General features: G+C 46.4%; 1 protein-coding gene across 1 annotated transcript in view; it reads right to left on the bottom strand.

Moving 5' to 3' along the window:
• stk32a (serine/threonine kinase 32A) overlaps positions 1–25,242 on the bottom strand; it is a 127,337-nt gene that overhangs the window by 79,865 nt on the left and 22,230 nt on the right. The window contains exon 3 of the mRNA XM_072445474.1: positions 23,934–24,085. Within this exon, the coding sequence (XP_072301575.1) occupies positions 23,934–24,085 (152 nt within the window). The remainder of the gene's footprint in view (positions 1–23,933; positions 24,086–25,242) is intronic.

The raw sequence follows: 25,242 nt of genomic DNA on the forward strand, positions 1-25,242 counted from the left end.
AATAATTTAACCGAGAAAACGACTACAGCCCTAATCACCCACTGCTCAACAAATACAAGAGCAAATATGAGTTATATTGTACCAAATACCAATACATGAAGACCCGGAGAAGAGTAAAGCAGTTCAAAAGCACAAAATGTGTATAAAATAAATAAAATGCTACATGCTACTGCGTTGCTACCGTGTTTTAACATCAACAGAACAATCCGTTTACTTTTCCAGGGTTTGTCTATGTCAGCAATGTCCTTTCAGGTTCAACTATGATTCGACTTGAAGCCACCGAGAAATGTCTTAAAGGAGGAGGACAGATGCCAGACCACGCCCCGCACCATGACACAGTATATCTAAATCAGTAGCTTGAAAGAACCCCGGTTCCCCACGAGAAGGGTGAATGCTTAACTTACTGAACTAAACACCCGCGCCGATAAATGATGCAATGGAATGGACTAAATGCACTAAATAAGGACTAAATAAGCTCACTTCACCGATCAGTTAATTACACGTGCTATGTAATGATTAGCATTATTACATTTTGTATTTCTAACTAACTAATCGTTACAAACACAAACTTGTCTCTAAAAGATCATGTTTAAGTCAGTTTGTTGTCATTTGGCGCTGCTGTTGCATCGCTTCTCCTCTGCACACGCTCAGTTCGGGCCAAAGCGTGGTTTGCGCACAGATCCATGGGTTTGAGGTCGTGTGGTCCTCAGAGCGCATGTGTTCTAAAAGTTAGAGGGCGGGGCATGAACGAGCCTCTGAACACAGACTGAGCAGCTGCGGGAGAGGAAGATCCAAGCTTCCTGCGCAGTATTACCCAACGACCAGTAGAGGCCACTAAACGACACCGTGACTTCAGTCAAGCTTCAGCAGCAGAAGTGAGGGGGAAACGGGCTTATTTGCATATACTTCAGACCAATTTAAATATAGTCGAGACACAGAGTCATTTTTTTTATTTTAGCACAAATATAAATCCACGTTATCCGAGGGAACGCCCACAAAAACACCTCTCCAGGGGAAACAAGCTATTCATCCTAATATAGAACAGCAGCTCTATGACCCACTGTTCAACAACTACAAGAGCAAATGCCAACTACTATATTGTCCCAAATATAGTCACAAAGACATGAAGAAGAAAGGGCAAACGGACCAACTTTTTATAGCGACTGAATCCCAAAATGCTAACGGCAGCTGCGGGCTAAATGCTACCGCGATCCTAGCGCCACCTACTGTATTTTTACATCTGAAGAACAATCGACTTTTCTCGGTTGTGACACAGAAGTTGCCAGGTAACGCATAGGAAGACTTGCTGCATGGCTGTAGCCGTTTAAAGCTCCAGATCATATCCTGCATTGTCCAATACTAAACGGTGAATCAATCCAGTCACAATTTCAGATTCCGGGTGAAAATGAGTCCGGAGAATGTGTAAGATTGACATTGGGACAGTGTGAAAATCACTTCTCAGGAGACAGAATATATGCAGCTCCACTCACTACATTCCATTATCAATTCAAATAGGACACAGAGGTTGGAGATTTAAAATAGACCTGGAGGACTTTAGGTCTCATTGTATTTTAAACATTCATCATCATCCTACTATATGACTATCAATAATTGAAAATGCATGACGTATGCGCTCAAAGGTCAGCTTCTTCTTTGCAAACACAGACGATCTTTTCATTAACTCTGGTACGGACTATAACTTTGAATGTGACGTTGGAATTTGATTGGATAAAACGTTGACGCTATTTAATTAAAATATGTCACCCAAGCAAATTATTTACATTTTTAAGTGGTGGTTGGGGAATTTCTGCAAAGGAGTAACAAAAAAATAAAGAGTGGAACAGAGTTTTTCTTTCTCAAAAGGTGGATCTTTATTTACTTTGACTAACTTGTAATATTTACACTCAAAAAAACTTTCAAACGGTAAAAGGTCATATAATACATTTATTCATGGTCTGCATTTCAGAATAAGTCCAGTGAGGCGTGGACTTCATGGATTGTGTTATCCTGTTTTATACTGACGAGGGTCATGTGATCTGAGCTTCGGAGAGGAAGAAAATGCATAAAATAACCTTTCTGGTGGAGGTTTGTCTGGGATGGCATTAAACTTTCCTTTCTCCAGGCAGATACCGTCATTTCTGGACAATAAGTCGCAACTTTTTTCATATTTTGGCCACGGTGCGACTTATATGTGATATTATTAACAAATTATTAGATCAATATGTAATTTTTTTTCACTCTGGCAAACGCATTTCACATGTTGATTATTTTCACACTGACAACCACAAGAGGGCGCTCTAGGCTCTAAGCGATGCAGAAGAAGAATCTGCACTTCCTCTAGAGTTTGTGGAGTTGTTTAGAAGTGACACAGAGGAAGAAGAATTCAGTGGATTTAGTGATTTGGGGTCAAACTGATGCTTTGGTAAACTTGTTAGCATGTTCTTTATGCTATAGTTATCTAAAGAACTGTTCATATGTTACGCTAACATACCAGACACTTACCACAGTTCTGTCTGTGCCTCATGTAGCTGAAGGTGTTAGCGTTAGCATACGTCATGTAGCTGAAGGTGTTAGCGTTAGCATACGTCATGTAACTGAAGGTGTTAGCGTTAGCATACGTCATGTAGCTGAAGGTGTTAGCGTTAGCATACGTCATGTAGCTGAAGGTGTTAGCGTTAGCATACGTCATGTAGTTGAAGGTGTTAGCGTTAGCATACGTCATGTAGCTGAAGGTGTTAGCGTTAGCATACGTCATGTAGCTGAAGGTGTTAGCGTTAGCATACGTCATGTAGCTGAAGGTGTTAGCGTTAGCATACGTTATATAGCTGAAGGTGTTAGCGTTAGCATACGTCATATAGCTGAAGGTGTTAGCATTAGCATACGTCATGTAGCTGAACGTGTTAGCATACGTCATGTAGCTGAAGGTGTTAGCGTTAGCATACGTCATGTAGCTGAAGGTGTTAGCGTTAGCATACGTCATGTAACTGAAGGTGTTAGCGTTAGCATACGTCATGTAGCTGAAGGTGTTAGCGTTAGCATACGTCATGTAGCTGAAGGTGTTAGCGGTCATGTAGTTGAAGGTGTTAGCGTTAGCATACGTCATGTAGCTGAAGGTGTTAGCGTTAGCATACGTCATGTAGCTGAAGGTGTTAGCGTTAGCATACGTCATGTAACTGAAGTTGTTAGCGTTAGCATACGTCATGTAGCTGAAGGTGTTAGCGTTAGCATACGTCATGTAGCTGAAGGTGTTAGCGTTAGCATACGTCATGTAGTTGAAGGTGTTAGCGTTAGCATACGTCATGTAGCTGAAGGTGTTAGCGTTAGCATACGTCATGTAGCTGAAGGTGTTAGCGTTAGCATACGTCATGTAGCTGAAGGTGTTAGCGTTAGCATACGTCATGTAGCTGAAGGTGTTAGCGTTAGCATACGTCATGTAGCTGAAGGTGTTAGCGTTAGCATACGTCATGTAGCTGAAGGTGTTAGCGTTAGCATACGTCATGTAGCTGAAGGTGTTAGCGTTAGCATACGTCATGTAGCTGAAGGTGTTAGCGTTAGCATACGTCATGTAGCTGAAGGTGTTAGCGTTAGCATACGTCATGTAGCTGAAGGTGTTAGCGTTAGCATACGTCATGTAGCTGAAGGCGTTAGCGTTAGCATACGTCATGTAGCTAAAGGTGTTAGCGTTAGCATACGTCATGTAGCTGAAAGTGTTAGCGTTAGCATACGTCATGTAGCTGAAGGTGTTAGCGTTAGCATACGTCATGTAGCTGAAGGCGTTAGCGTTAGCATACGTCATGTAGCTGAAGGTGTTAGCGTTAGCATACGTCATGTAGCTGAAGGTGTTAGCGTTAGCATACGTCATGTAGCTGAAGGCGTTAGCGTTAGCATACGTCATGTAGCTGAAGGCGTTAGCGTTAGCATACGTCATGTAGCTGAAGGTGTTAGCGTTAGCATACGTCATGTAGCTGAAGGTGTTAGCCTTAGCATACGTCATGTAGCTGAAGGTGTTAGCGTTAGCAAACGTCATGTAGCTGAAGGTGTTAGCGTTAGCAAACGTACACCTATTCACCATGTTCTCTCATCTGTTACTATTTTAAACTGCATTTACAGATGAAATGTCTGATCTTGGTCTTGGATTTTATCAAATACATTTCCTGGTTTGGCTGGTGCGACTTATACTTATCTTCCCAGTTAATCTGTAAAATAAATCAAATATACTAAACATATTTAACAATTGGGACAAACAGGCCAGACATTTTCTCAGTGATTTTGTTCCCTTTCTGTGTCTCTGTATTAGTTCTTTAAAAAAAAAAAAAAAAGGATTCATTAATTTATTCATTAATTTTCTACCGCTTGTTCCTTTCGGGGTCGCAGGTGACTGGAGCCTATCCCTGTGACTTTGGGCCTTAGACGGGCACACTCTGGACAGAGGCCAAAAAAAAATATTGTTCAAGCCAGTGTTTTTTCTTGCTTATAATTTATACTTAATGTGTATTTGTTTTGTCTTTTCCTCCATTTGTATTAGTTTCAACTTTGGTGTAAATCAACAACAACTGGAGTGATATAGACCTACATTTAATACTTGTATGTCCACATCTGCCTCTCTCTGTGTGAATGTGGCAGGTGCAGCAGATCGATATCACGAGTCGCTCTCAGAGTCCAGCAGAAGCAGCTTAATGGAGGAGAAAAGCGCCTCGTGTGTGAGTGACCGCTGGGCTTTCTGTCCGCTGGGCTTTTCCATCAGGAACAACTAAAAGAGACTCAGCTGCTGTTGTTCAAGTCCGACCTCAAAACAAGCCGTCTCAAGTGATTAGGCCAGAAAACAGCCTGAACAACAGGGTTCTCCACCGGCTATTCTCGTGGCTATGTGAACTAAATCGCTCCAAAAGAGTCCCAGTCGTATAGATGTGTGGACGTAAAGCTTAAATCTGTACATTTCTGAAGCATACGACAGAAAATAAAAGCTTGAAACTTTGGATAAGCATGTGATTTGTTCATATATGACGTTAAATCGGGTCACCACGCCCTTCAACCGTGCAATTAGATTTGTTTATGAGCTCATTTTGTCGTCCATCATTCATATCAAAATCAAACTTTTCTCTTTTAGACTGTGATTAGCAGCAGCGTTTGTGCTTCGCTCATTCATTCTGCCGAGATCCACCATGTTTTTCAAACCCGGCGATGTCATTTCCTCGTAAGCAGCCATGTTTGTTTTGATACAGACTGACCGTGCGTGTCTCTAATTGGCTAATCAGCTGTCAATCAATGTCATGCCGTGGACCGTCCCAGGCAAACGATCGCATCTCCGTAGAGACGAGTGCAGCTTTTAGAAACAGCACTACGAACATTTGAAGCATCCACAGACGACGGCGACGATGAACGGCGTAAAGACTGGCAGATGTGCGCCTTCATAAAATGCATATGTTAATCGTTTCTCATCAATATTATTAACGCGTGAGAGACAGTTGTTGTGCACGGACACAATGGCTCCACAAAGACACGGCCCGGCTGCACCACCTGCCTCATTATTACCGAGCAGCTGCGGCTCAGAGTGACGCGTCCATCAACAACTGCTGCTCGTGTTCATGTGCTTAATGTGGGCCAAACCAAGCGAGAGGGAAACGCACGACAAACACCTGCACACTGGCGTCACAACGCAACAACACGTCAGATTCATCCCGAAACGTCTACCCGTATTATCCGGAGTATAAGTCGCGCCGGAGTATAAGTCACACCAGCCCAAAAATGCATAATAGAGAAGAAAAAAAACATATATAAGTCGCACTGGAGGATGAGATGCGGTTGCAAGTGTGAAAATAACAAATAATATCACATATAAGTCGCTCTGGAGTATAAGTATAGAAGTATAAATATCAGCACCCCATCCAAAAAATACGGAAAATACGGCATTTCCATGGAGACGTGCATGACACAAGTTACAGGTCAGATCTGTTTCAAGGCGAGTTGGCTCACAAGAAGAATGGTATTGTAACGAAATCAACGCAAGAAATATAAGTTCAAGAAGGACTTTTTATTTTGACGGATGAAGAGTGGGAACATACAAATACATATTTCTCACTGGAGGAGCACAAAATCACATGTTTGGAAAGAATTCTGTTGGAAAAAGGATGTCAAACCGCAGGAGAAAGTGTGGTTGCCGAGTGGCTCGTCGTTACCATGTGTTTTAGGTCCGATCGTTCATAAATACTGGAGATAAACAAAGCGCTCCAGACTGTTTTCGACATCATCATCCCGCTTGATTTCAGAACAATGGACCGACATTATAATTGACATACATAAGATGGACAAATCGCATTCAGACTTAATTTTAAAAAGGGTCAATTTGACAGACTTTGGATTATACGTGCCTTAATTTTCATTGGATGTCTGTCTTTTCCTCCTTTTTCTGTTCTCTCTGGTTGTGCTTTTATGTTCTGTTGTGTATATGTAAAAACACAATATTGTATTTTTGTTAAATATGAATTGCTGTCAAAGTCTCCTTTTTTTTAGGTGCATATTTTTGAAGTATTTGAGTACATGCATATATTCTGTCTGATATATGTGTCCAGAGGCTTAAACCCAACAGAAAAAGGCAGACTGTATACACGCCGCCCGCAGGCTTCACTTCCACATTTCGCTGCCCGTCCTTTCATCTATCGCCTGTCACTTTGGTCCTCCTCTGTGTCTGTGTGTCCATTACTGCGTTTTCTGCGTATTTCTGCCTCACATGTATTTCAATGTGACCCTCGGCTCGCCCGCGGCGCCCGGCGGGACGGGGGGGTAGCATGCTTTTAGAGACGCTCGCGCTCTTCGGTAATGGAAGCCTTTGGGGAAACGCAGTGAGGCTCTTTAATAGTAGCGCCATGTCCTCACAAAGCTGTAGAGGTAATGCTTGTGACATGGGTAAGTACTTGATTGAAGCGACACTAATGCGGTCTGTAAAAAAAAAAAAAATAAGGGTTAAACCGTTTGGAAAAAGCTTGTTTCAATATTTGTTCAAGGTTTAACTGTGCACTTATGCTAAACAGACATATTGAGCGTTTAATGCGGTTCCTTAATTGTGAATAAACCCGCTGTTGTTGTTGTTTTGGTTTCATTCACATAGGCTAGAGCAATCATATGAATTTTAATCCAGATTGAGATGTAGAACTTCTAATCGTCAGTGATCTGCTTGGGTCTGTTTTTTTTAATTAAATGGCAATAATTAAAAGTCTACTGTTATTTTTGTCATTCTCACACCTTGGAGAGGCTTTGTTGCCGCCCTATTCATGCCAGATGTTTAACGGGCAGTGGGTGAAACTATATGATACTTTGCTGAATGCCCTTCCTGCTTTTACCCCCAATTTCACACTTCTCTTCTTGTGGAATAAAGCCTACGGACCAAAATTCATAAAGAAAGAAAAAAAAAAAGTTTAATTAGGCCTATTTAGCAAAGATGTGGCGTTCTCTTCAAAGCATCACTTGCCAACATCAGCTTCAAGTCCAACATCTCTTCGACAACAGCGTTTAGGACGTCCAGAAGTACATTAACTAGTACATGAATATGGGACCTAAAGAGCTTGTCCAGTATTTTCAGTATGGCTGATCATAATTAAAGTACTTTACGTATTTTTATAGTGTTGGTGCTATTTAAATTGGCTTCTCTAAATGAATGATGAAGGGTTAAAAAGATTCTAAAGGCCCAGGGCGGACCAAGATCCAGAAATGCACTTTATTTTAGTTTTAGAGTATTCACTACAGCGCATGGGGCCCCCGCTGTGTGTTATATTTTCATCCCTCTCTCCTAAAGCTTCGGTCGACTCCTCGCTCGGCCCCTGAGCTGCCGGACCTGACAAACGTGTGTGTTTATGGTCTCTTAAACACGCACACGGGTCATGGTTCTGTGTGTGTAACTGCCATCAGCACGCCCAGAGCCACTCATCAGTCTTTTATTTAACCCAAAAAAAAATAGCCCCATATTAGGCGGAGAAATAATCATAAATATCAAACGAAATTAGACTGACAAGGAAAGCGATGCGACCCTGCGGCGTGAAAAAGTGCAAAGTCATTACCTCCATTATCAAAGCAACATAAAACAGAGGTTCAGATGTTATTTATTGTTAAATTGCATAAAATAAACACAAATAAATTTAAAACGTCTATATTTCAAGCAAACAATCCATCGGCTGATAAAGAGTACACATTGAACATTGAAGTGTACAATCTGTTGTTGTTCAGAAGTGTAATGACTGGAGGGGCCACCAGGTGGGGCTTCATCGTCTTTGTTGATGGGCCAGTGTCATCTGTGGTGCACTTTTGGCAAGAGTTTAAGAACAAAACAAAGGAGAAGATGGATTGGTTTGGGCTTTGGATCTTTCATTTGGACTAATAATGGGATTTATTTTCAAAGAGGAGCAGTTTGCGTTTGCTAAATTGCTTCCGACTATATCTAATCTATATCTAATCTATATCTAATCTATATCTAATCTATATCTAATCTATATCTAATCTATATCTAATCTATATCTAGAACCGCTAACATCAAAGGATTTCTGCCGCTCGATCGGAGCTCATGGAGAACAGGAAGTGTGAACATTCCTGCGTGACGTGTGCCACAAGTGTAGATGAGCTCCTCGTGTGGCGAAGGAGCGGCGAGGACTGCGACGCTGCGGTTGCTACGGTCAACCTAATGAGCGATAACGTTAAAAAAAAAAAAAACACACTGCAGTTGAAAAACCTGGCGACGCCCCTGTTTGCACTGCATTCGAGAAAAGAAACCAAAAAAATCCTGCGTTGTAGCTTGAGTCTCGCTGCCTCACGTCTGAATAATGCAGCGCGATCTTCAACGTTGAATAATGAACACAAAAAAGTTTTAAAAGAGGGAAAAGGCCATCTTCTCTTCGGATTTATATTCACGCCTGGAGGAGTTGTATAACAGTGTTCATCTTTCATGGCTAGAAAATGTTCTGACTTCAGTCTTGCTAGGTTTACATTTATTTTGGTGAATTGGTCATTTCGTGTGCTACAAATGGTTAATCCAGAGTGACAGAATTCTCATATTCTCAATCATATTTTCTTAATCCATCAGAATTGCACTAAAACAGGCTTGTAAATATATTGAATTCGGTTCAGATATGACACGAAACATAATTAGAAAATAGATAGAAGAAGAAATTAGGTAATTACTTTGTACATATCCTGTCTTTTAGTCTGATTACTTGGGAATAGGTTTGGTTTATTTAAGCTAAACAATGATTAACTATGATCCAACATTATAACTCTTTTGACCTGTCGACGTCTATATATCGAACAGGATTTGCAGAACGATAAATCAGGCGATTAAAACAGCAAATAAGCACTTGTTGTTCCGCCCACACTACTGCAATTACACTGATTAAGCTGACATGCTTCCACCCCACGCTCACACGCACAGGACCAGGCACTTCTACAGGCTGCACCAGTGTTTCCCAACCAGAAGCTACTGATTTCAGATTTAAGGATCTTTAAAGATAAATACTGTGCCACTAAAACAAGAAGCAGAAATATTGGCTCATTACTGACTTATTATTTTTAAATAATCACCCGTACAGGAGTTATGGGGTTCGCAAGTAAATGTTATAATTGTTCATAAATTATTACCAGTCCACGTGTGTTTTGTGGATCTGGAAAAGGCTTTCGACCGTGTTCCTCAGGGTGTCCTGTGGAGGGTGCTCCGGGAGTACGGGGTCCGGGGCCCTTTGCTCAGGGCTGTCCAGTCCCTGTATGACCGGAGCAGGAGCTGTGTTCACTGCAGTAAGTCAGACCTGTTCCCAGTGCATGTTGGACTCCTCAGGGCTGCCCTTTGTCACCGGTTCTGTTCATAGTTTATATGGACATAATTTCTAGGCGCAGTCAAGGGTCAGAGGGTGTGGTCAGGGGTCAGGGGTCGGAGGGTGTGGTCAGGGGTCGGAGGGTGTCCGGTTTGGGGACCACAGGATCTCATCTCTGCTGTTTGCAGACGATGTTGTCCTGATGGCTCCATCAAACCCGGACCTGCAGCTGCACTGGGACGTTTGAGAGTCCTCGCCCTCTCCGGGTGGGTGGGGAGTCCTCGCCCTCTCCGGGTGGGTGGGGAGTCCTCGCCCTCTCCGGGTGGGTGGGGAGTCCACGCCCTCTCCGGGTGGGTGGGGAGTCCTCGCCCTCTCCGGGTGGGTGGGGAGTCCTCGCCCTCTCCGGGTGGGTGGGGAGTCCTCGCCCTCTCCGGGTGGGTGGGGAGTCCTCGCCCTCTCCGGGTGGGTGGGGAGTCCTTGCCCTCTCCAGGTGGGTGGGGAGTCCTCGCCCTCTCCAGGTGGGTGGGGAGTCCTCGCCCTCTCCAGGTGGGTGGGGAGTCCTCGCCCTCTTCAGGTGGGTGGGGAGTCCTCGCCCTCTTCAGGTGGGTGGGGAATCCTTGCCCCAAGTGGAGGAGTTCCAGTATCTCGGGGTCTTGTTCACGAGTGAGGTAAGGATGGAGTGTGAGATTGACAGATGGATCGGTGCAGCGGCTGTTTGGGGTTAAACTGTTGACTTTTGTATTAGTCAGCAAAAAAACTGAATAGATACCGTCCTCCTTCCTTTTGTTTGGCACTCTTCTTCTTAGCAATGTGATTTCATTCAATCCCTTCACCTTGACATAAAGCCAAACAACGCTGACGGCCTCTTGTGTTTAGTCATGCCTGCAGCGTGAGAGGCTGGAATGCTTTGTGAGCAGGTTTGCAAACACAGGGCTGGAGAAGATCCCACACAAGCATCTTACAACTGCTGCTGCTGCTGCCAAGAATACTGACTAACTGGGTTTACAGCTGTTGTTCTGCTTTATTTCTCTTTAAACTTAGTCCTAATTACATATGGCTTAAGTATTATCTTGGTAAAATCCTGATTTAGTGAAGATTTAATTTGCTTTGTATTAGAAATGAGCAATTTATTGTCAAATATGGAGTAAACTAAAGTTCCAAAACTAAATTAAAGCTGGATTTGGCAAGATTTGTTGTTGTCATGTTTTAGTCCAACTTTTAGCACATGTGATTTTTATTTTTATTGAATCATATTCCTGCAATTGACAAAACAATTTAAATGACCACGTATTTGTGGACTCTAAGCACTAAACATGTTATGTAAGGGTCTTTGGAAGCTGCACTTTATTCTTGGTGTCAAAGGGCATAAAGGTTTGGCTCTGTGCTGTGAGCTGTCTTATGGCTCAATTCAACACAAAATCCAAACGCATCACTGGGATTACATAAGACTCTTTTCTCAGATCTTCTTTCTATAAAAAAGAATGAAAAAAGACATTTACATCTAGGACTCTTCAGAGTGACGCCCGAAGGCAAAACTCTACTGAACGATACAGAACACTTATGTAAGCTATATTAAGTTAAAAGATGATGGTTGTTCTCATTTTCAACCCTGAAGGCATTTACTTTCAAAAGCTTCATAGTTGGTAGAATATTCTCCAGTTACGGCCCAAAATCACACTAAATAATGATTCACTGCTGCCAAAAAAAGGTTAAAAAGTTGAAAAATTATACACAAAACATGCTATGTATTACACAAAATGAGACTGAATGTTTTTGCATATTCGTTGTAATAAAAAACACAGTTGTATCCAATCCGAGACGTTGTTGGATGAGAAGAACCAATGCGGAAAGTTTCCCATGACGATCTCAGACATTGTTCACGGTTCAGCATCAGACAATTACTCCAGAAACACGTCCACGGTTCAAAGTTGGGTACCGGCCCTTTAAATACTGCAGCGTTTCAATATATATTTGGCCTAAGCGTTTGAAAATAGAGAAGACTGTGTTTGAACCTCCACCACCTGCAAAAGTCACACTAGCAAAGTCTACTATATGTATAACGTGTGCACAAAATGACTCAATATTCTTGTAATTCTGTAGCTTTATGGCTCAATGGGACGACACTTTAACCCTGAACAAGAAATGATGACGCTAGAATAAACTTCTGCACTAGACTTTTCATTCTTGCTTTCGAATTCGGGCGCGTATCGGTCAAACTCTTTTGTGCTGGATTTTTTTAGACCCGATCTAAACCCCCCTATGTTCCCCGGTGCCTATGTTCCCCGGTACCTTTTTTTCCCCCGGTACCTATGTTCCCCGGTACCTATATTTCCCGGTACCTATGTTCCCCGGCACTTATGTTCCCCAGTACCTATGTTTCCCGGTACCTATGTTCCCCAGTACCTATATTTCCCGGTACCTATGTTCCCCGGTACCTATGTTCCCCAGTACCTATGTTCCCCGGTACCTATGTTCCCCAGTACCTATGTTCCCCGGTACCTATGTTCCCCGGTACCTATGTTCCCCAGTACCTATGTTCCCCGGTACTTATGTTCCCCGGTACCTATGTTCCCCAGTACCTATGTTCCCCGGTACCTATATTTCCCAATACCTATGTTCCCCAGTACTTATGTTCCCCTTTTTCTATGAATGGGGGAACTATAGTACCTCATATTTTAAAAGGTTCCGGTATTCCCCAGTCTATCCATTCCATGCATGTTGTTCATCTTGAATCTCCTTAAATGATAGAATAGGCGACTGGTTCAACCACACATACGGTTCCCCAATAGTTGTGCATGAATGTATGGTTTTACAGCATAACACATAGCAGCATATCCAGCTACGGCGCAGGTACCGGGGAATATAGGTACCGGGGAACTTAGGGCTGACCCCGTTTTGCAGTGGCTTGTTTAAGGTAAAACAGTTGACCCGACATTCACACAAGCATTATATGATGAGGAAAAACGACGGCGTTAGGAGAGTCTACAAAGAAAGTACAGGCTGTGGTTGGCAGAGAAACAAAGTCGGTACAGAAATTGTCGCCGTAAAACTTAAATTCAGATTCCACCGCGATTAATCTTGCATCTTAAAGTGCCAGACTCCGTTCCCAACGCAAAGCTCGTCGCGCATAAACCTTCATTCATTACCGTAAAAATAATTAAGCCAGACATTGATTTACGATCCTGTCGCCGAGTCCCTTTCTCACAGACGCTATTGTCGTGTCCAACGACTCACACGGGCATAAAAACCGGCTCGAATAAGTTGGAAGAAACGCATTTCATTGTGAAGAAATACGGCCGGCCCATTGTTTGTCTTCAGCCCGACGCCCCTAAACGAAACGCACGGTGCAGCGAGAGCATATTACACGGTCTGCGCGCCGGGCGTCCATCGCATCCATCACACGGCGCGCGAGTCCTTTACCATAAATACTCCCGTGCGACGCCAACAACAAAAGCCCACGAGCAAAAGCTAATGCGAGTACAGTGGCCGATCTCTCGTGGGCGTGGTCCACGTGTCGGAGGCTCCCGGCGGGTAAGACACTCCACATGTGGCAATGTTGACAAAAATAAGATAAGATAAGATATTCCTTTATTGTCCACATATGGGGAAATTCCATTGTTGCAACGCAGGTAGATACAGAGGAAAAGGACAGATAATATTATAGGAAGTTTAAAAAACACTCTTAGAAGAACTCTTATAAACAAAAACTCCTATAGACAAAACCTGTCATTTCTTAATAAGGAATGGAGGGGAAAAATAAAGATAAAATAAAATAAAAACAGCTAGCGTAAGACTAACACTAATAAACACTCTATTTACATCAGTTATATGCACATGAGTGTGACATTATTGCGTGTGAGTACAACAGTAATTGCACATGAATAAAAAAATGAAAATAAGCCCGATCTTAATGGTCTTTCGGAGTCTTTGGCGTCCCTGCGTATAAATCTTATGTCGTACGTTATCGCCGCATTCACGAGGTCTTCGCCCGCACAAGTTGGGAAAAGAACCCGACTTTCCACAGCTGACGTCGCCTTCTGCGCAGGGACGGAGCGAAAACAGCCGATTTGACTTCAATATTTGAGCGCTTTGACTGGACGTTACTACATGTAGAGGTTCAGAACAGATTTGCACAAGAAAGACCAGACACTACGGTTCAGTTATTGGGATGTATAGGATCTATTGGGACCCTAGTACCTCATGATACTGGGTCCACGATACGAATCCCGATACACGGAACTTTGATGCGATACGCGTCCTGATTCATGGATATCCCTTAAAACCGGTGTTAAAAGTTTACTAAAAATATGTTTTGATAAAGTAGAATAACAAAATGCATTAGAATTTCATGTTCACAACGTCCTCAATATCAGAAGACAACTGTCCTACGATGACGTCACATTTTCAGCTCCTGCCTGACCAGCCAGTCCCTCCTACATTCTGTTCAAATGCAGAAGGGTCTGGAATCCAACCCGGTCGCTCCAATTTCCAAATGGAGTGATTGACAGCCGGATTAAGCAAACAGACAAACGCATTGTCCGTTCATGTCTAAACAAACATGGCGGCTTACGAGGAAAGAATACAAATAACACTGAGAAACGTTACCGACTTCTGCTGAGTCAACAAGCGACGCACTAAACTCTGTCAATCTGAGGTAAATTAAGTTATATGTTTTGTTCTGAATGTTCCGGAAATATTTGAGGGACGTCTTCAGCATTTGAGAGACACGCGACACAAATTAGCGGCGGTGGTTGGACCGGAGTTTTTTTGACGCCCCCCAATGGTCCGAATCCAGACCCTTCTGCAGTTGAACAGAATGTGGGCGGGGCTGGCTGGTCAGGCAAGCAGACTGTTGGTTCAGAAGTGTAGAACTTGGCAATTTCAAATGACTTCATGTTGTTTAAAAGTATCACGGTAGGACTACCCCAAATAAATTGTCTGTTTGCTGTAACCCGAGTCAACATTATTCATCTGGCTCGGTCGGTAGGCAAATTCTTATTTTTTTTACTTTGAAGCCAAAAAAAAGATCCAAATTTTGTCATTTTTTGAGTCCGAGTGACCACCAGGGGTCAGGCTTCAACAGTCAATGACGGAAAACGTCTCGATCAACCCGATCAGGAGACTAAATCTCACGATTCTAAGATATTTCAATCGACCTTTTGTACGCCGCTATCCTTTATTTTGGTAGCTAAGGCGAGCGGGGGAAACATGCGGGGGACAAGGGCGCCGCCATGTTTGTTGTGATGACGCTGCTGGGCGTGTTTCAATCCCAGAACACATTTGCGTAAGTCAAATTTCACACCCTGACAGAGCCTGGCATTACTATGGACATGTCAGTGGCGCCGACAAGGGCAATCTATCCTGTTTAAAACAACGTGACGGCTTTGTGTATTCTGTCTTATACAGACACATGTGCAGGACAGAAAATGGAGACATATGACACGGAGGTTCAGGAAAGACTGGTCAGATAGTCGTTTCTTCAACAAAATGCTGATATGTTTTTATACTAAACACAATATCAGTGAATAATTTGTTTCGGCGATGCAAAGTGGATGCTCAGATATCCTAAAGGAACAGTACCGAGTACATCCTGACACTGAGCTGTCCGAGTATTACACATGAATAAACATCAGGCCCTGAGCTCGGAGCCATTGTCTCGTGTTTAGCACAGTTTAGATAAGGAACTACAGCTGGTGTGAGGAGCGAGCGGCCATTTTGTTTATAAAGCACCGCACAGCAGAGGTCAGAGGCTGAGGTCGGAGGCAGAGGGCAGAGGTCAGAGGCAGAGGTCAGAGGCAGAGGTCAGGTTAGAGGCAGAGGTCAGAGGCTGAGGTCGGAGGCAGAGGTCAGAGGTCGGAGGCAGAGGTCAGGTTAGAGGCAGAGGTCATAGGTCGGAGGCAGAGGTCAGAGGCAGAGGTCAGGTTAGAGGCAGAGGTCGGAGGCAGAAATACTGGAGCAGGAAGTCGGGCTTGAGTTTTGTCTCTATCTTTTTTAGAAAACAAGCTACAAAAAATGTTTGGTTACTCCATTATTTCAGTTTGGGAGAGAACGCCAGTGACTTGAAGTAGGGGCCACACGGCTATAGGGACCACGCGGCTATGGGGGCCACGCGGCTATGGGTGCCACGCGGCTATGGGGGCCACGCGGCTATGGGTGCCACGCGGCTATAGGGGCCACGCGGCTATGGGTGCCACGCGGCTATGGGTGCCACGCGGCTATGGGGGCCACGCGGCTATAAGGGCCACGCGGCTATGGGTGCCACGCGGCTATAGGGGCCACGCGGCTATAGGGGCCACGCGGCTATAGGGGCCACGCGGCTATAGGTGTCACGAAGTAGGTCAATGTCGTCTTAGTGGTTGTAGGTTTTTAGATCACAGATTCATGGTTACGGCGCCCAGCTCCATTCTAAGTGAGGTTATTGTGCTAAAGAACAACAACATCGACGAGTCGAGTCAAAAGAAAATATGTTTTGAGCTTTTAATCATATAAAATTGTTCCCTCATCACCAAGAGTCTTATTTTGCTTAAATCACACTTGTTTCATTAATCCTCTTTACATGATCGTCTTCTCTGCTCCTTCTCTGAACTCCAGGTAACCGGAGTTGTCGTGAGGATTGTACTAACTTCATATTTTAGATGTTTGGATACTGGTTTAGCCTTTTGTACCATAAATCGACTCGTTTCGATCATTTCTGCCATCACATCTCAGTCATTGAGACAGCGTGCTTACGGGGGCAAGCTAGCTTTTGTTCATTTTTCCTTTGCAAGTCTCTCTGTTGATAGTAGCTGCTGCGCTAACACAAATCCAGAGGAGGGATCGCCAAAGCAAAGGTACAAGAACATGTTTGAAGGTCATTAACAATACAAGCAATGTGCCCAAATAAAAAATACTGAATAAGATATATTTCCTCCACATCGTTCCCTTCCAGACGTGAGGTCAGAGCCTGAGCTGAGGCCAGTTACTCCTTTTCTCTAAATACTTTTATTTGCTCGTATTTGACCTGCTTCACCTAAAATGCATCATTGAGGCGATAACTGCGGGTCTCTCCCTGGTTTCGACCTTGAGCTGGAGACATTCCTCCCTCCTCCCTCCTCTTCCCTCCTCCTTCTCCCTCTTCCTCTCTCCTCCTCCCTCCTTCTCCCTCCTCCTCCTTTCTCCTTCTCCCTCCTCCTCCCTCCTCTTCCTCCTTCTCCCTCCTCCTTCTCCCTCCTTCTGCCTCCTTCTCCTTCCTTCTCCCTCCTCCATCCTTCTGCCTCCTACTCCCTCTTTCTCCTTCCTTCTCCCTGCTTCTCCTTCCTTCTGCATCCTTCTCCCTCCTCCTCCCTCCTTCCTTCTCCCTGCTTCTCCCTCCTCCTCCCCCCTTCTCCCTCCTCCTGCCTCCTCCTCCCTCCTCCTCCCTCCTTCCTTCTCCCTGCTTCTCCTTCCTCCTTCTGCCTCCTCCTCCCTCCTTCCTTCTCCCTCCCCCTCCTTCTGCCTCCTCCTCCCTCCTTCTCCTTTCTTCTCCCTGATTCTCTTTCCTTTTCCTCTCTCCTCCCTCCTTCCTCCCTCCTTCCTCCCTCCTCCTCCCTCCACCCTCCTTCTCCCTCCTCCTCCTTCCTTCTCCCTCCTCCTCTATCCTTCCTCCTCCTCTCTCCTTCTCCCTCCTCCTCCCTCCTCCTCCCTCCTTCTCCCTCCTTCCTTCTCCCTCCTCCTCTATCCTTCCTCCTCCTCTCTCCTTCTCCCTCCTCCTCCCTCCTTCTCCCTCCTTCCTTCTCCCTCCTCCTCTATCCTTCCTCCTCCTCTCTCCTTCTCCCTCCTCCTCCCTCCTCTTCCTTCCTTCTCCCTCCTCCTCCCTCCTCCTTCTCCCTCCTTCCTCCTTCTCCCTCCTCCTTCTCCCTCCTCCTTCTCTCTTCTCCCTTCTTCTCCCTGCTTCTCCCCCCTTCTCCCTCCTCCTGCCTCCTCCTCCCTTTTCCTCCCTTCTCCCTGCTTCTCCTTCTATCTCCCTCCTTCTCCCTCCTCCCTCCTTCTCCCTCCTTCTGCCTCCTACTCCCTCCTTCTCCTTCCTTCTCCCTGCTTCTCCTTCCTTCTGCCTCCTTCTCCCTCCTCCTCCCTCCTTCCTTCTCCCTGCTTCTCCCTCCTCCTCCCCCCTTCTCCCTCCTCCTGCCTCCTCCTCCCTCCTTCCTTCTCCTTCCTTCTCCCTGCTTCTCCTTCCTCCTCCCTCCTTCTGCCTCCTCCTCCCTCCTTCCTTCTCTCTCCCCCTCCTTCTGCCTCCTCCTCCCTCCTTCTCCTTTCTTCTCCCTGATTCTCTTTCCTTTTCCTCCCTCCTCCCTCCTTCCTCCCTCCTCCTCCCTCCACCCTCCTTCTCCCTCCTCCTCCTTCCTTCTCCCTCCTCCTCTATCCTTCCTCCTCCTCTCCTCCTCCCTCCTCCTCCTCCCTCCTCCTCCCTCCTTCTCCCTCCTTCCTTCTCCCTCCTCCTCTATCCTTCCTCCTCCTCTCTCCTTCTCCCTCCTCCTCCCTCCTCCTCCATCCTTCTCCCTCCTTCCTTCTCCCTCCTCCTCTATCCTTCCTCCTCCTCTCTCCTTCTCCCGCCTCCTCCCTCCTCCTCCATCCTTCTCCTTCCTTCTCCCTCTTCCTCCATCCTCCCTCCTCCCTCCTCCTCCCTCCTCCTGCCTCCTCCTCCCTCCAGCGTTTGTCCCGAGACCCCAGACAGGGAGACAGAGTGGGCACAGCGCTGACCGAAGCACATCTCAAGAGAAATCTCCCCCTCGCTCAGACGCTGCCAAGAGACATTAAACTTCAGGGTATTTTTGTCCAGCGCAATCAGAGCGAGCAAAGTCTGAGGAGGCGGGACTTCAGTGTCTCTCCACCACTTTAAGCCCCGCCCCCTCCAGACCACCACTCAAGTCCAGACCACCACTCAAGTCCAGACCACTCAAGTCCAGACCACCACTCAAGACCACTTAAGTCCAGACCACCACTCAAGTCCAGACCACCCCTCAAGTCCAGACCACCCCTCAAGTAAGTCCAGACCACTCCCCAAGTCCAGACCACCACTCAAGACCACTTAAGTCCAGACCACCACTCAAGTCCAGACCACCACTCAAGTTCAGACCACCACTCAAGTCCAGACCACCCCTCAAGTCCAGACCACCCCTCAAGTCCAGACCACCCCTCAAGTTCAGACCACCACTCAAGTCCAGACCACTCCTCAAGTCCAGACCACTCCCCAAGTCCAGACCACCACTCAAGACCACTTAAGTCCAGACCACCACTCAAGTCCAGACCACCACTCAAGTTCAGACCACCACTCAAGTCCAGACCACCCCTCAAGTCCAGACCACCCCTCAAGTTCAGACCACCACTCAAGTCCAGACCACCCCTCAAGTCCAGACCACCCCTCAAGTCCAGACCACCCCTCAAGTTCAGACCACCACTCAAGTCCAGACCACTCCTCAAGTCCAGACCACTCCCCAAGTCCAGACCACCACTCAAGACCACTTAAGTCCAGACCACCACTCAAGTCCAGACCACCACTCAAGTTCAGACCACCACTCAAGTCCAGACCACCCCTCAAGTTCAGACCACCACTCAAGTCCAGACCACCCCTCAAGTCCAGACCACCCCTCAAGTCCAGACCACCCCTCAAGTTCAGACCACCACTCAAGTCCAGACCACCCCTCAAGTCCAGACCACCCCTCAAGTTCAGACCACCACTCAAGTCCAGACCACTCCTCAAGTCCAGACCACTCCCCAAGTCCAGACCACCACTCAAGACCACTTAAGTCCAGACCACCACTCAAGTCCAGACCACCACTCAAGTTCAGACCACCACTCAAGTCCAGACCACCCCTCAAGTCCAGACCACCCCTCAAGTCCAGACCACCCCTCAAGTTCAGACCACCACTCAAGTCCAGACCACTCCTCAAGTCCAGACCACTCCCCAAGTCCAGACCACCACTCAAGACCACTTAAGTCCAGACCACCACTCAAGTCCAGACCACCACTCAAGTTCAGACCACCACTCAAGTCCAGACCACCCCTCAAGTCCAGACCACCCCTCAAGTTCAGACCACCACTCAAGTCCAGACCACCCCTCAAGTCCAGACCACCCCTCAAGTCCAGACCACCCCTCAAGTTCAGACCACCACTCAAGTCCAGACCACTCCTCAAGTCCAGACCACTCCCCAAGTCCAGACCACCACTCAAGACCACTTAAGTCCAGACCACCACTCAAGTCCAGACCACCACTCAAGTTCAGACCACCACTCAAGTCCAGACCACCCCTCAAGTTCAGACCACCACTCAAGTCCAGACCACCCCTCAAGTCCAGACCACCCCTCAAGTCCAGACCACCCCTCAAGTTCAGACCACCACTCAAGTCCAGACCACCCCTCAAGTCCAGACCACCACTCAAGTCCAGACCACCCCTCAAGTCCAGACCACCCCTCAAGTCCAGACCACCCCTCAAGTTCAGACCACCACTCAAGTCCAGACCACTCCTCAAGTCCAGACCACTCCCCAAGTCCAGACCACCACTCAAGACCACTTAAGTCCAGACCACCACTCAAGTCCAGACCACCCCTCAAGTCCAGACCACCCCTCAAGTCCAGACCACCCCTCAAGTTCAGACCACCACTCAAGTCCAGACCACCCCTCAAGTCCAGACCACCCCTCAAGTCCAGACCACCCCTCAAGTTCAGACCACCACTCAAGTCCAGACCACTCCTCAAGTCCAGACCACTCCCCAAGTCCAGACCACTTAAGTCCAGACCACTTAAGTCCAGACCACTCAAGTCCAGACCACCACTCAAGTCCACTCAAGTCCAGACCACTCAAGTCCAGACCACCACTCAAGACCACTCAAGTTCAGACCACTCAAGTCCAGACCACCACTCAAGTTCAGACCACTCAAGTCCAGACCACCACTTAAGTCCAGACCACCACTTAAGTCCAGACCACCACTTAAGTCCAGACCACCACTTAAGTCCAGACCACCCCTCAAGTCCAGACCACCACTCAAGTCCAGACCACCCCTCAAGTCCAGACCACTCCTCAAGTCCAGACCACTCCTCAAGTCCAGACCACTTAAGTCCAGACCACTTAAGTCCAGACCACCACTTAAGTCCAGACCACCACTTAAGTCCAGACCACCACTTAAGTCCAGACCACCCCTCAAGTCCAGACCACCCCTCAAGTCCAGACCACTCCTCAAGTCCAGACCACTTAAGTCCAGACCACTTAAGTCCAGACCACTTAAGTCCAGACCACCACTCAAGTCCAGCGTGTGAGATTTATTTTGGGGGAGGTTAATATTTCTTGCTATAGAAGAGGTGTCACGCGGCTATAGGGGCCACGCGGCTATAGGGGCCACGCGGCTATAGGGGCCACGCGGCTATAGGGGCCACGTGGCTATAAGTGTCACGCGGCTATAGGGGCCACGCGGCTATAGGGGCCACGCGGCTATAGGGGCCACGCGGCTATAGGGGCCACGTGGCTATAAGTGTCACGCGGCTATAGGGGCCACGCGGCTATAGGTGCCACGCAACACTCCCAAAGTAGTTGAATGTGACTGGTCAGTTTAAATTGATTCTTTGTTCTGATTGGTTCAGGCAGATAGACCCTTATAACACCGAGTGTGTAAAGAAACGGAGACAACAAACATGTAAATAACTCTACATTATTCTACAGGACGACATGCTTATTGAGACTGAGACGGTGACGTGCACCGTGCAGCCCCGACTCAGTGTTTAGAACATCTCCAGATCGACTTTAATATTCCCCAACGACGTTGCACTGTAAAACATGAAGCCCATTGTTTCACAAAACGGCCAGTGGGAAAAAGTTGAAATTCATAAACAAGATCTCATAAATAAACATAGGCCACAGTGAACGTTTCCTTTTTCAGATGAACCCGCAGCTCCCACTCTTCCTCCTCTTCACCCTCTCTTCCTCCTCTTCACCCTCTCTTCCTCCTCTTCACCTTCTCTTCCTCCTCTTCACCCTCTCTTCCTCCTCTTCACCCTCTCTTCCTCCTCTTCACCCTCTCTTCCCACTCTTCCTCCTCTTCACCCTCTCTTCCTCCTCTTCACCCTCTCTTCCTCCTCTTCACCTTCTCTTCCTCCTCTTCACCCTCTCTTCCTCCTCTTCCTCCTCTTCACCTTCTCTTCCTCCTCTTCACCCTCTCTTCCTCCTCTTCACCCTCTCTTCCTCCTCTTCACCCTCTCTTCCTCCTCTTCACCCTCTCTTCCTCCTCTTCACCCTCTCTTCCTCCTCTTCACCCTCTCTTCCTCCTCTTCCTCCTCTTCACCCTCTCTTCCTCCTCTTCACCCTCTTCACCCTCTCTTCCTCCTCTTCCTCCTCTTCTGCCTCAGCACTTCAGACCGGGGGGCCTTTATTTCAGACGTCGCCAGCAGTGGGAGCGCTTATGAAGAATTAATGATGCCTTTCCGTCGCAACCTGACGACTCACAGCCGGAGCGTTTTTCCCGCACGAGTCCATAAACTCGGCTCTATCCAGTGGAGATGAATGACTCAGGCTGGATCACCACTTGCCGAGTCGCCGTGGAATGAGCCTTTTTACACGGCGGACGGGACTTCCTCAGTGAGATTACCACGATTACGACGGCCAAGACTCGCTGGGCCCGGCCGGGCCCCGCTTTACAAACTGTGATATGTAAAAGGGAAAAGCTGCAGCGTAAAATTACTCGTTCATTTTACGACTCGTTCACGCGGCTATTGGTGCCACGCGGCTATTGGTGCCACGCGGCTATTGGTGCCATGCGGCACAGACGCACACAAACCGTGTCACGCACACAAACCGTCACGCACACAAACCGTCACGCACACAAACCGTCACGCACACAAACCGTCACACACACAAACCGTCACGCACACAAACCGTCACGCACACAAACCGTGTCACGCACACAAACCGTGTCACGCACACAAACCGTCACGCACACAAACCGTCACGCACACAAACCGTCACGCACACAAACCGTCACGCACACAAACCGTCACGCACACAAACCGTCACGCACACAAACCGTCACGCACACAAACCGTCACGCACACAAACCGTCACGCACACAAACCGTCACGCACACAAACCGTCACGCACACAAACCGTCACTGAAGGATTTCCACTGTATTGTCTAAATCTCATTATCGAGATCATCCATCAACATGTGTCAGAGAAACACAGCTGTATTTAACATATTTAATACATATTATATTTCTATATTTGGGGCATTTTACCATCAGCCATTGTTGTGCATAAAAATGTCCAGACATTTACAAAGACTGGTCTGACCTAAAGTAGATTCATGAAAACATTCGTTGTGTTCAATATTTTATGTTTCAAAAAATGAATGCATTTTTGACTGAGTCAGAAATAACTTTGCTTAATGTCTCCATAGTTCTCTGAACTATTATTCACTTGATCAAATAGTGCGTAGCCAGGACAACGTAAGATGTGGAAGGCTTTTGAAAAACTTTACTATTTTTATTCATAACATTAAGTTTCAATCAGAAGTTCAAACTTTCTTAATCATGAGTTCAGTCATCGACACATCAAAGTTAGAAATAAAATATAATCAAGAATTTTATGTTAGTGAAGCCGTTTTCACCTCTTATTTTGACTTTTCACACCAGAACCAGGCCTGGCTCCAACTGGAAACCAAAGACGTTTAGTGCAAATCCTGGGGTCGAGTTAGCCCGGGTCGAGCTAGCCCGGGTCGAGCTAGCCCGGGTCGAGTTAGCCCGGGTCGAGCTAGCCCGGGTCGAGCTAGCCCGGGTCGAGTTAGCCCGGGTCGAGCTAGTCCGGGTCGAGTTAGCCCGGGTCGAGTTAGCCCGAGTCGAGCTAGCCCGGGTCGAGCTAGCCCGGGTCGAGTTAGCCCGGGTCGAGCTAGCCCGGGTCGAGCTAGCCCGGGTCGAGCTAGCCCGGGTCGAGCTACCCCGGGTCGAGCTAGCCCGGGTCGAGCTAGCCCGGGTCGAGCTAGCCCGGGTCGAGCTAGCCCGGGTCGAGCTAGCCCGGGTCGAGTTAGCCCGGGTCGAGCTAGCCCGGGTCAAGTTAGCCCACTTATTTTTCAGTTCTTTACATTGAGATTATATTGTGACCTGAATCATTTTGACCTTGGTAAAAAGTGTAAATGTGGCAGTGACTCACCAGAAGTTGACGAGGAAAGGATGCTCTAAGTTCTGCATGATCTGCAGCTCCTTCAGGACGTTCCTCACCTCGTTCCTCTCCACACACTTCAGCTTGTTCATGTACTTCATGGCGTACATCTTCTTTGTGTCTTTCTTCTGGACGATGCAAACCTGAAAGAACAACACAAACTGTGACTCATGCGTTTGTGACTAAAGAACTGTCCAAATGAATCCCAAAGTCTGAGGAGAGCTCAATAATACAACTAAACTACATATTATGCTTATTTTCGGGTGTAAAACGATAACATACATGTTTAATTATTAGCATTTTGTTCACTGTAGACCACAAAGTGGATCTAAAATGGCTCAATAATAGAAACAGGTCCATTGACTTGGAACTGACTTTTTGCTGTGATTTTCATGTTTTTCTTGTTGAAAAATGGCTTTGTAAAATATTTTAAACCTACATGGATGTAAAATCCATCCATCCATTTTCTACCGCTTGTTCCCTTTCGGGGTCGCGGGTGACTGGAGCCTATCCCAGTGACTTCGGGCCTTAGGCGGGGTACACCCTGGACAGTGGCCAACTTGTCGCAGGGTCAACACCATGTGGATGTAAAATAATAGAGTTAAATCCATTTGGAGTTTGTCATGAAATAGACCCAGAATCAGAAGCTTATGTTGAGTGAACACAGTTATAACGTGGTTAAAAACTCATCAAGTTTTATTTGTTCGTTTAAATTAAATACATCTTTAGATTGAATTTTCTGGCTTACAAATTTCATAAACTTAAACGAAAATATCTTGTCAAATGTTTTGTCTTCTTTGAGTTCAACAACTGATAAATATATATATAAAATGCACATTGTTGCAGAAGATATGAACAAATGTGTTACTCGGACAGATTAGAAAACGTTGACAGATTTTTTGCCGATAAACATGTTTTGAGGGAAGTAATCCTTCATTAAATCCTGAATTTTAAATGATATTACCAATTAATTAGAATAATCTTGACTCGTCATCTATTAAAATACGCTGGCACTCAAGTAAATATGGGAAAGAGTGTGGGCCAGTGTGGGCCAGTGTCTGCCAGTGTGGGCCAGTGTCTGCCAGTGTGGGCCAGTGTGGGCCAGTGTCTGCCAGTGTGGGCCAGTGTCTGCCAGTGTGGGCCAGTGTGGGCCAATACATTTGGTTGTCAATCTGGTGGATCACTAAACACGGACACATGTATGATTCATGTCAGCAAAACTGTCAAATTGAATGAATTGAAATGAATTTCTGTCACGTCTTTGTGATTTTAATGCATTTTTCTCCTCTCGTCTAAAGCA

The sequence above is a fragment of the Eucyclogobius newberryi genome, unplaced genomic scaffold (assembly GCF_026437365.1).
Source record: "Eucyclogobius newberryi isolate DKJ021-1_F unplaced genomic scaffold, fEucNew1.0.hap1 SCAF_15, whole genome shotgun sequence".
Classification (NCBI taxonomy): domain Eukaryota; kingdom Metazoa; phylum Chordata; class Actinopteri; order Gobiiformes; family Gobiidae; genus Eucyclogobius; species Eucyclogobius newberryi.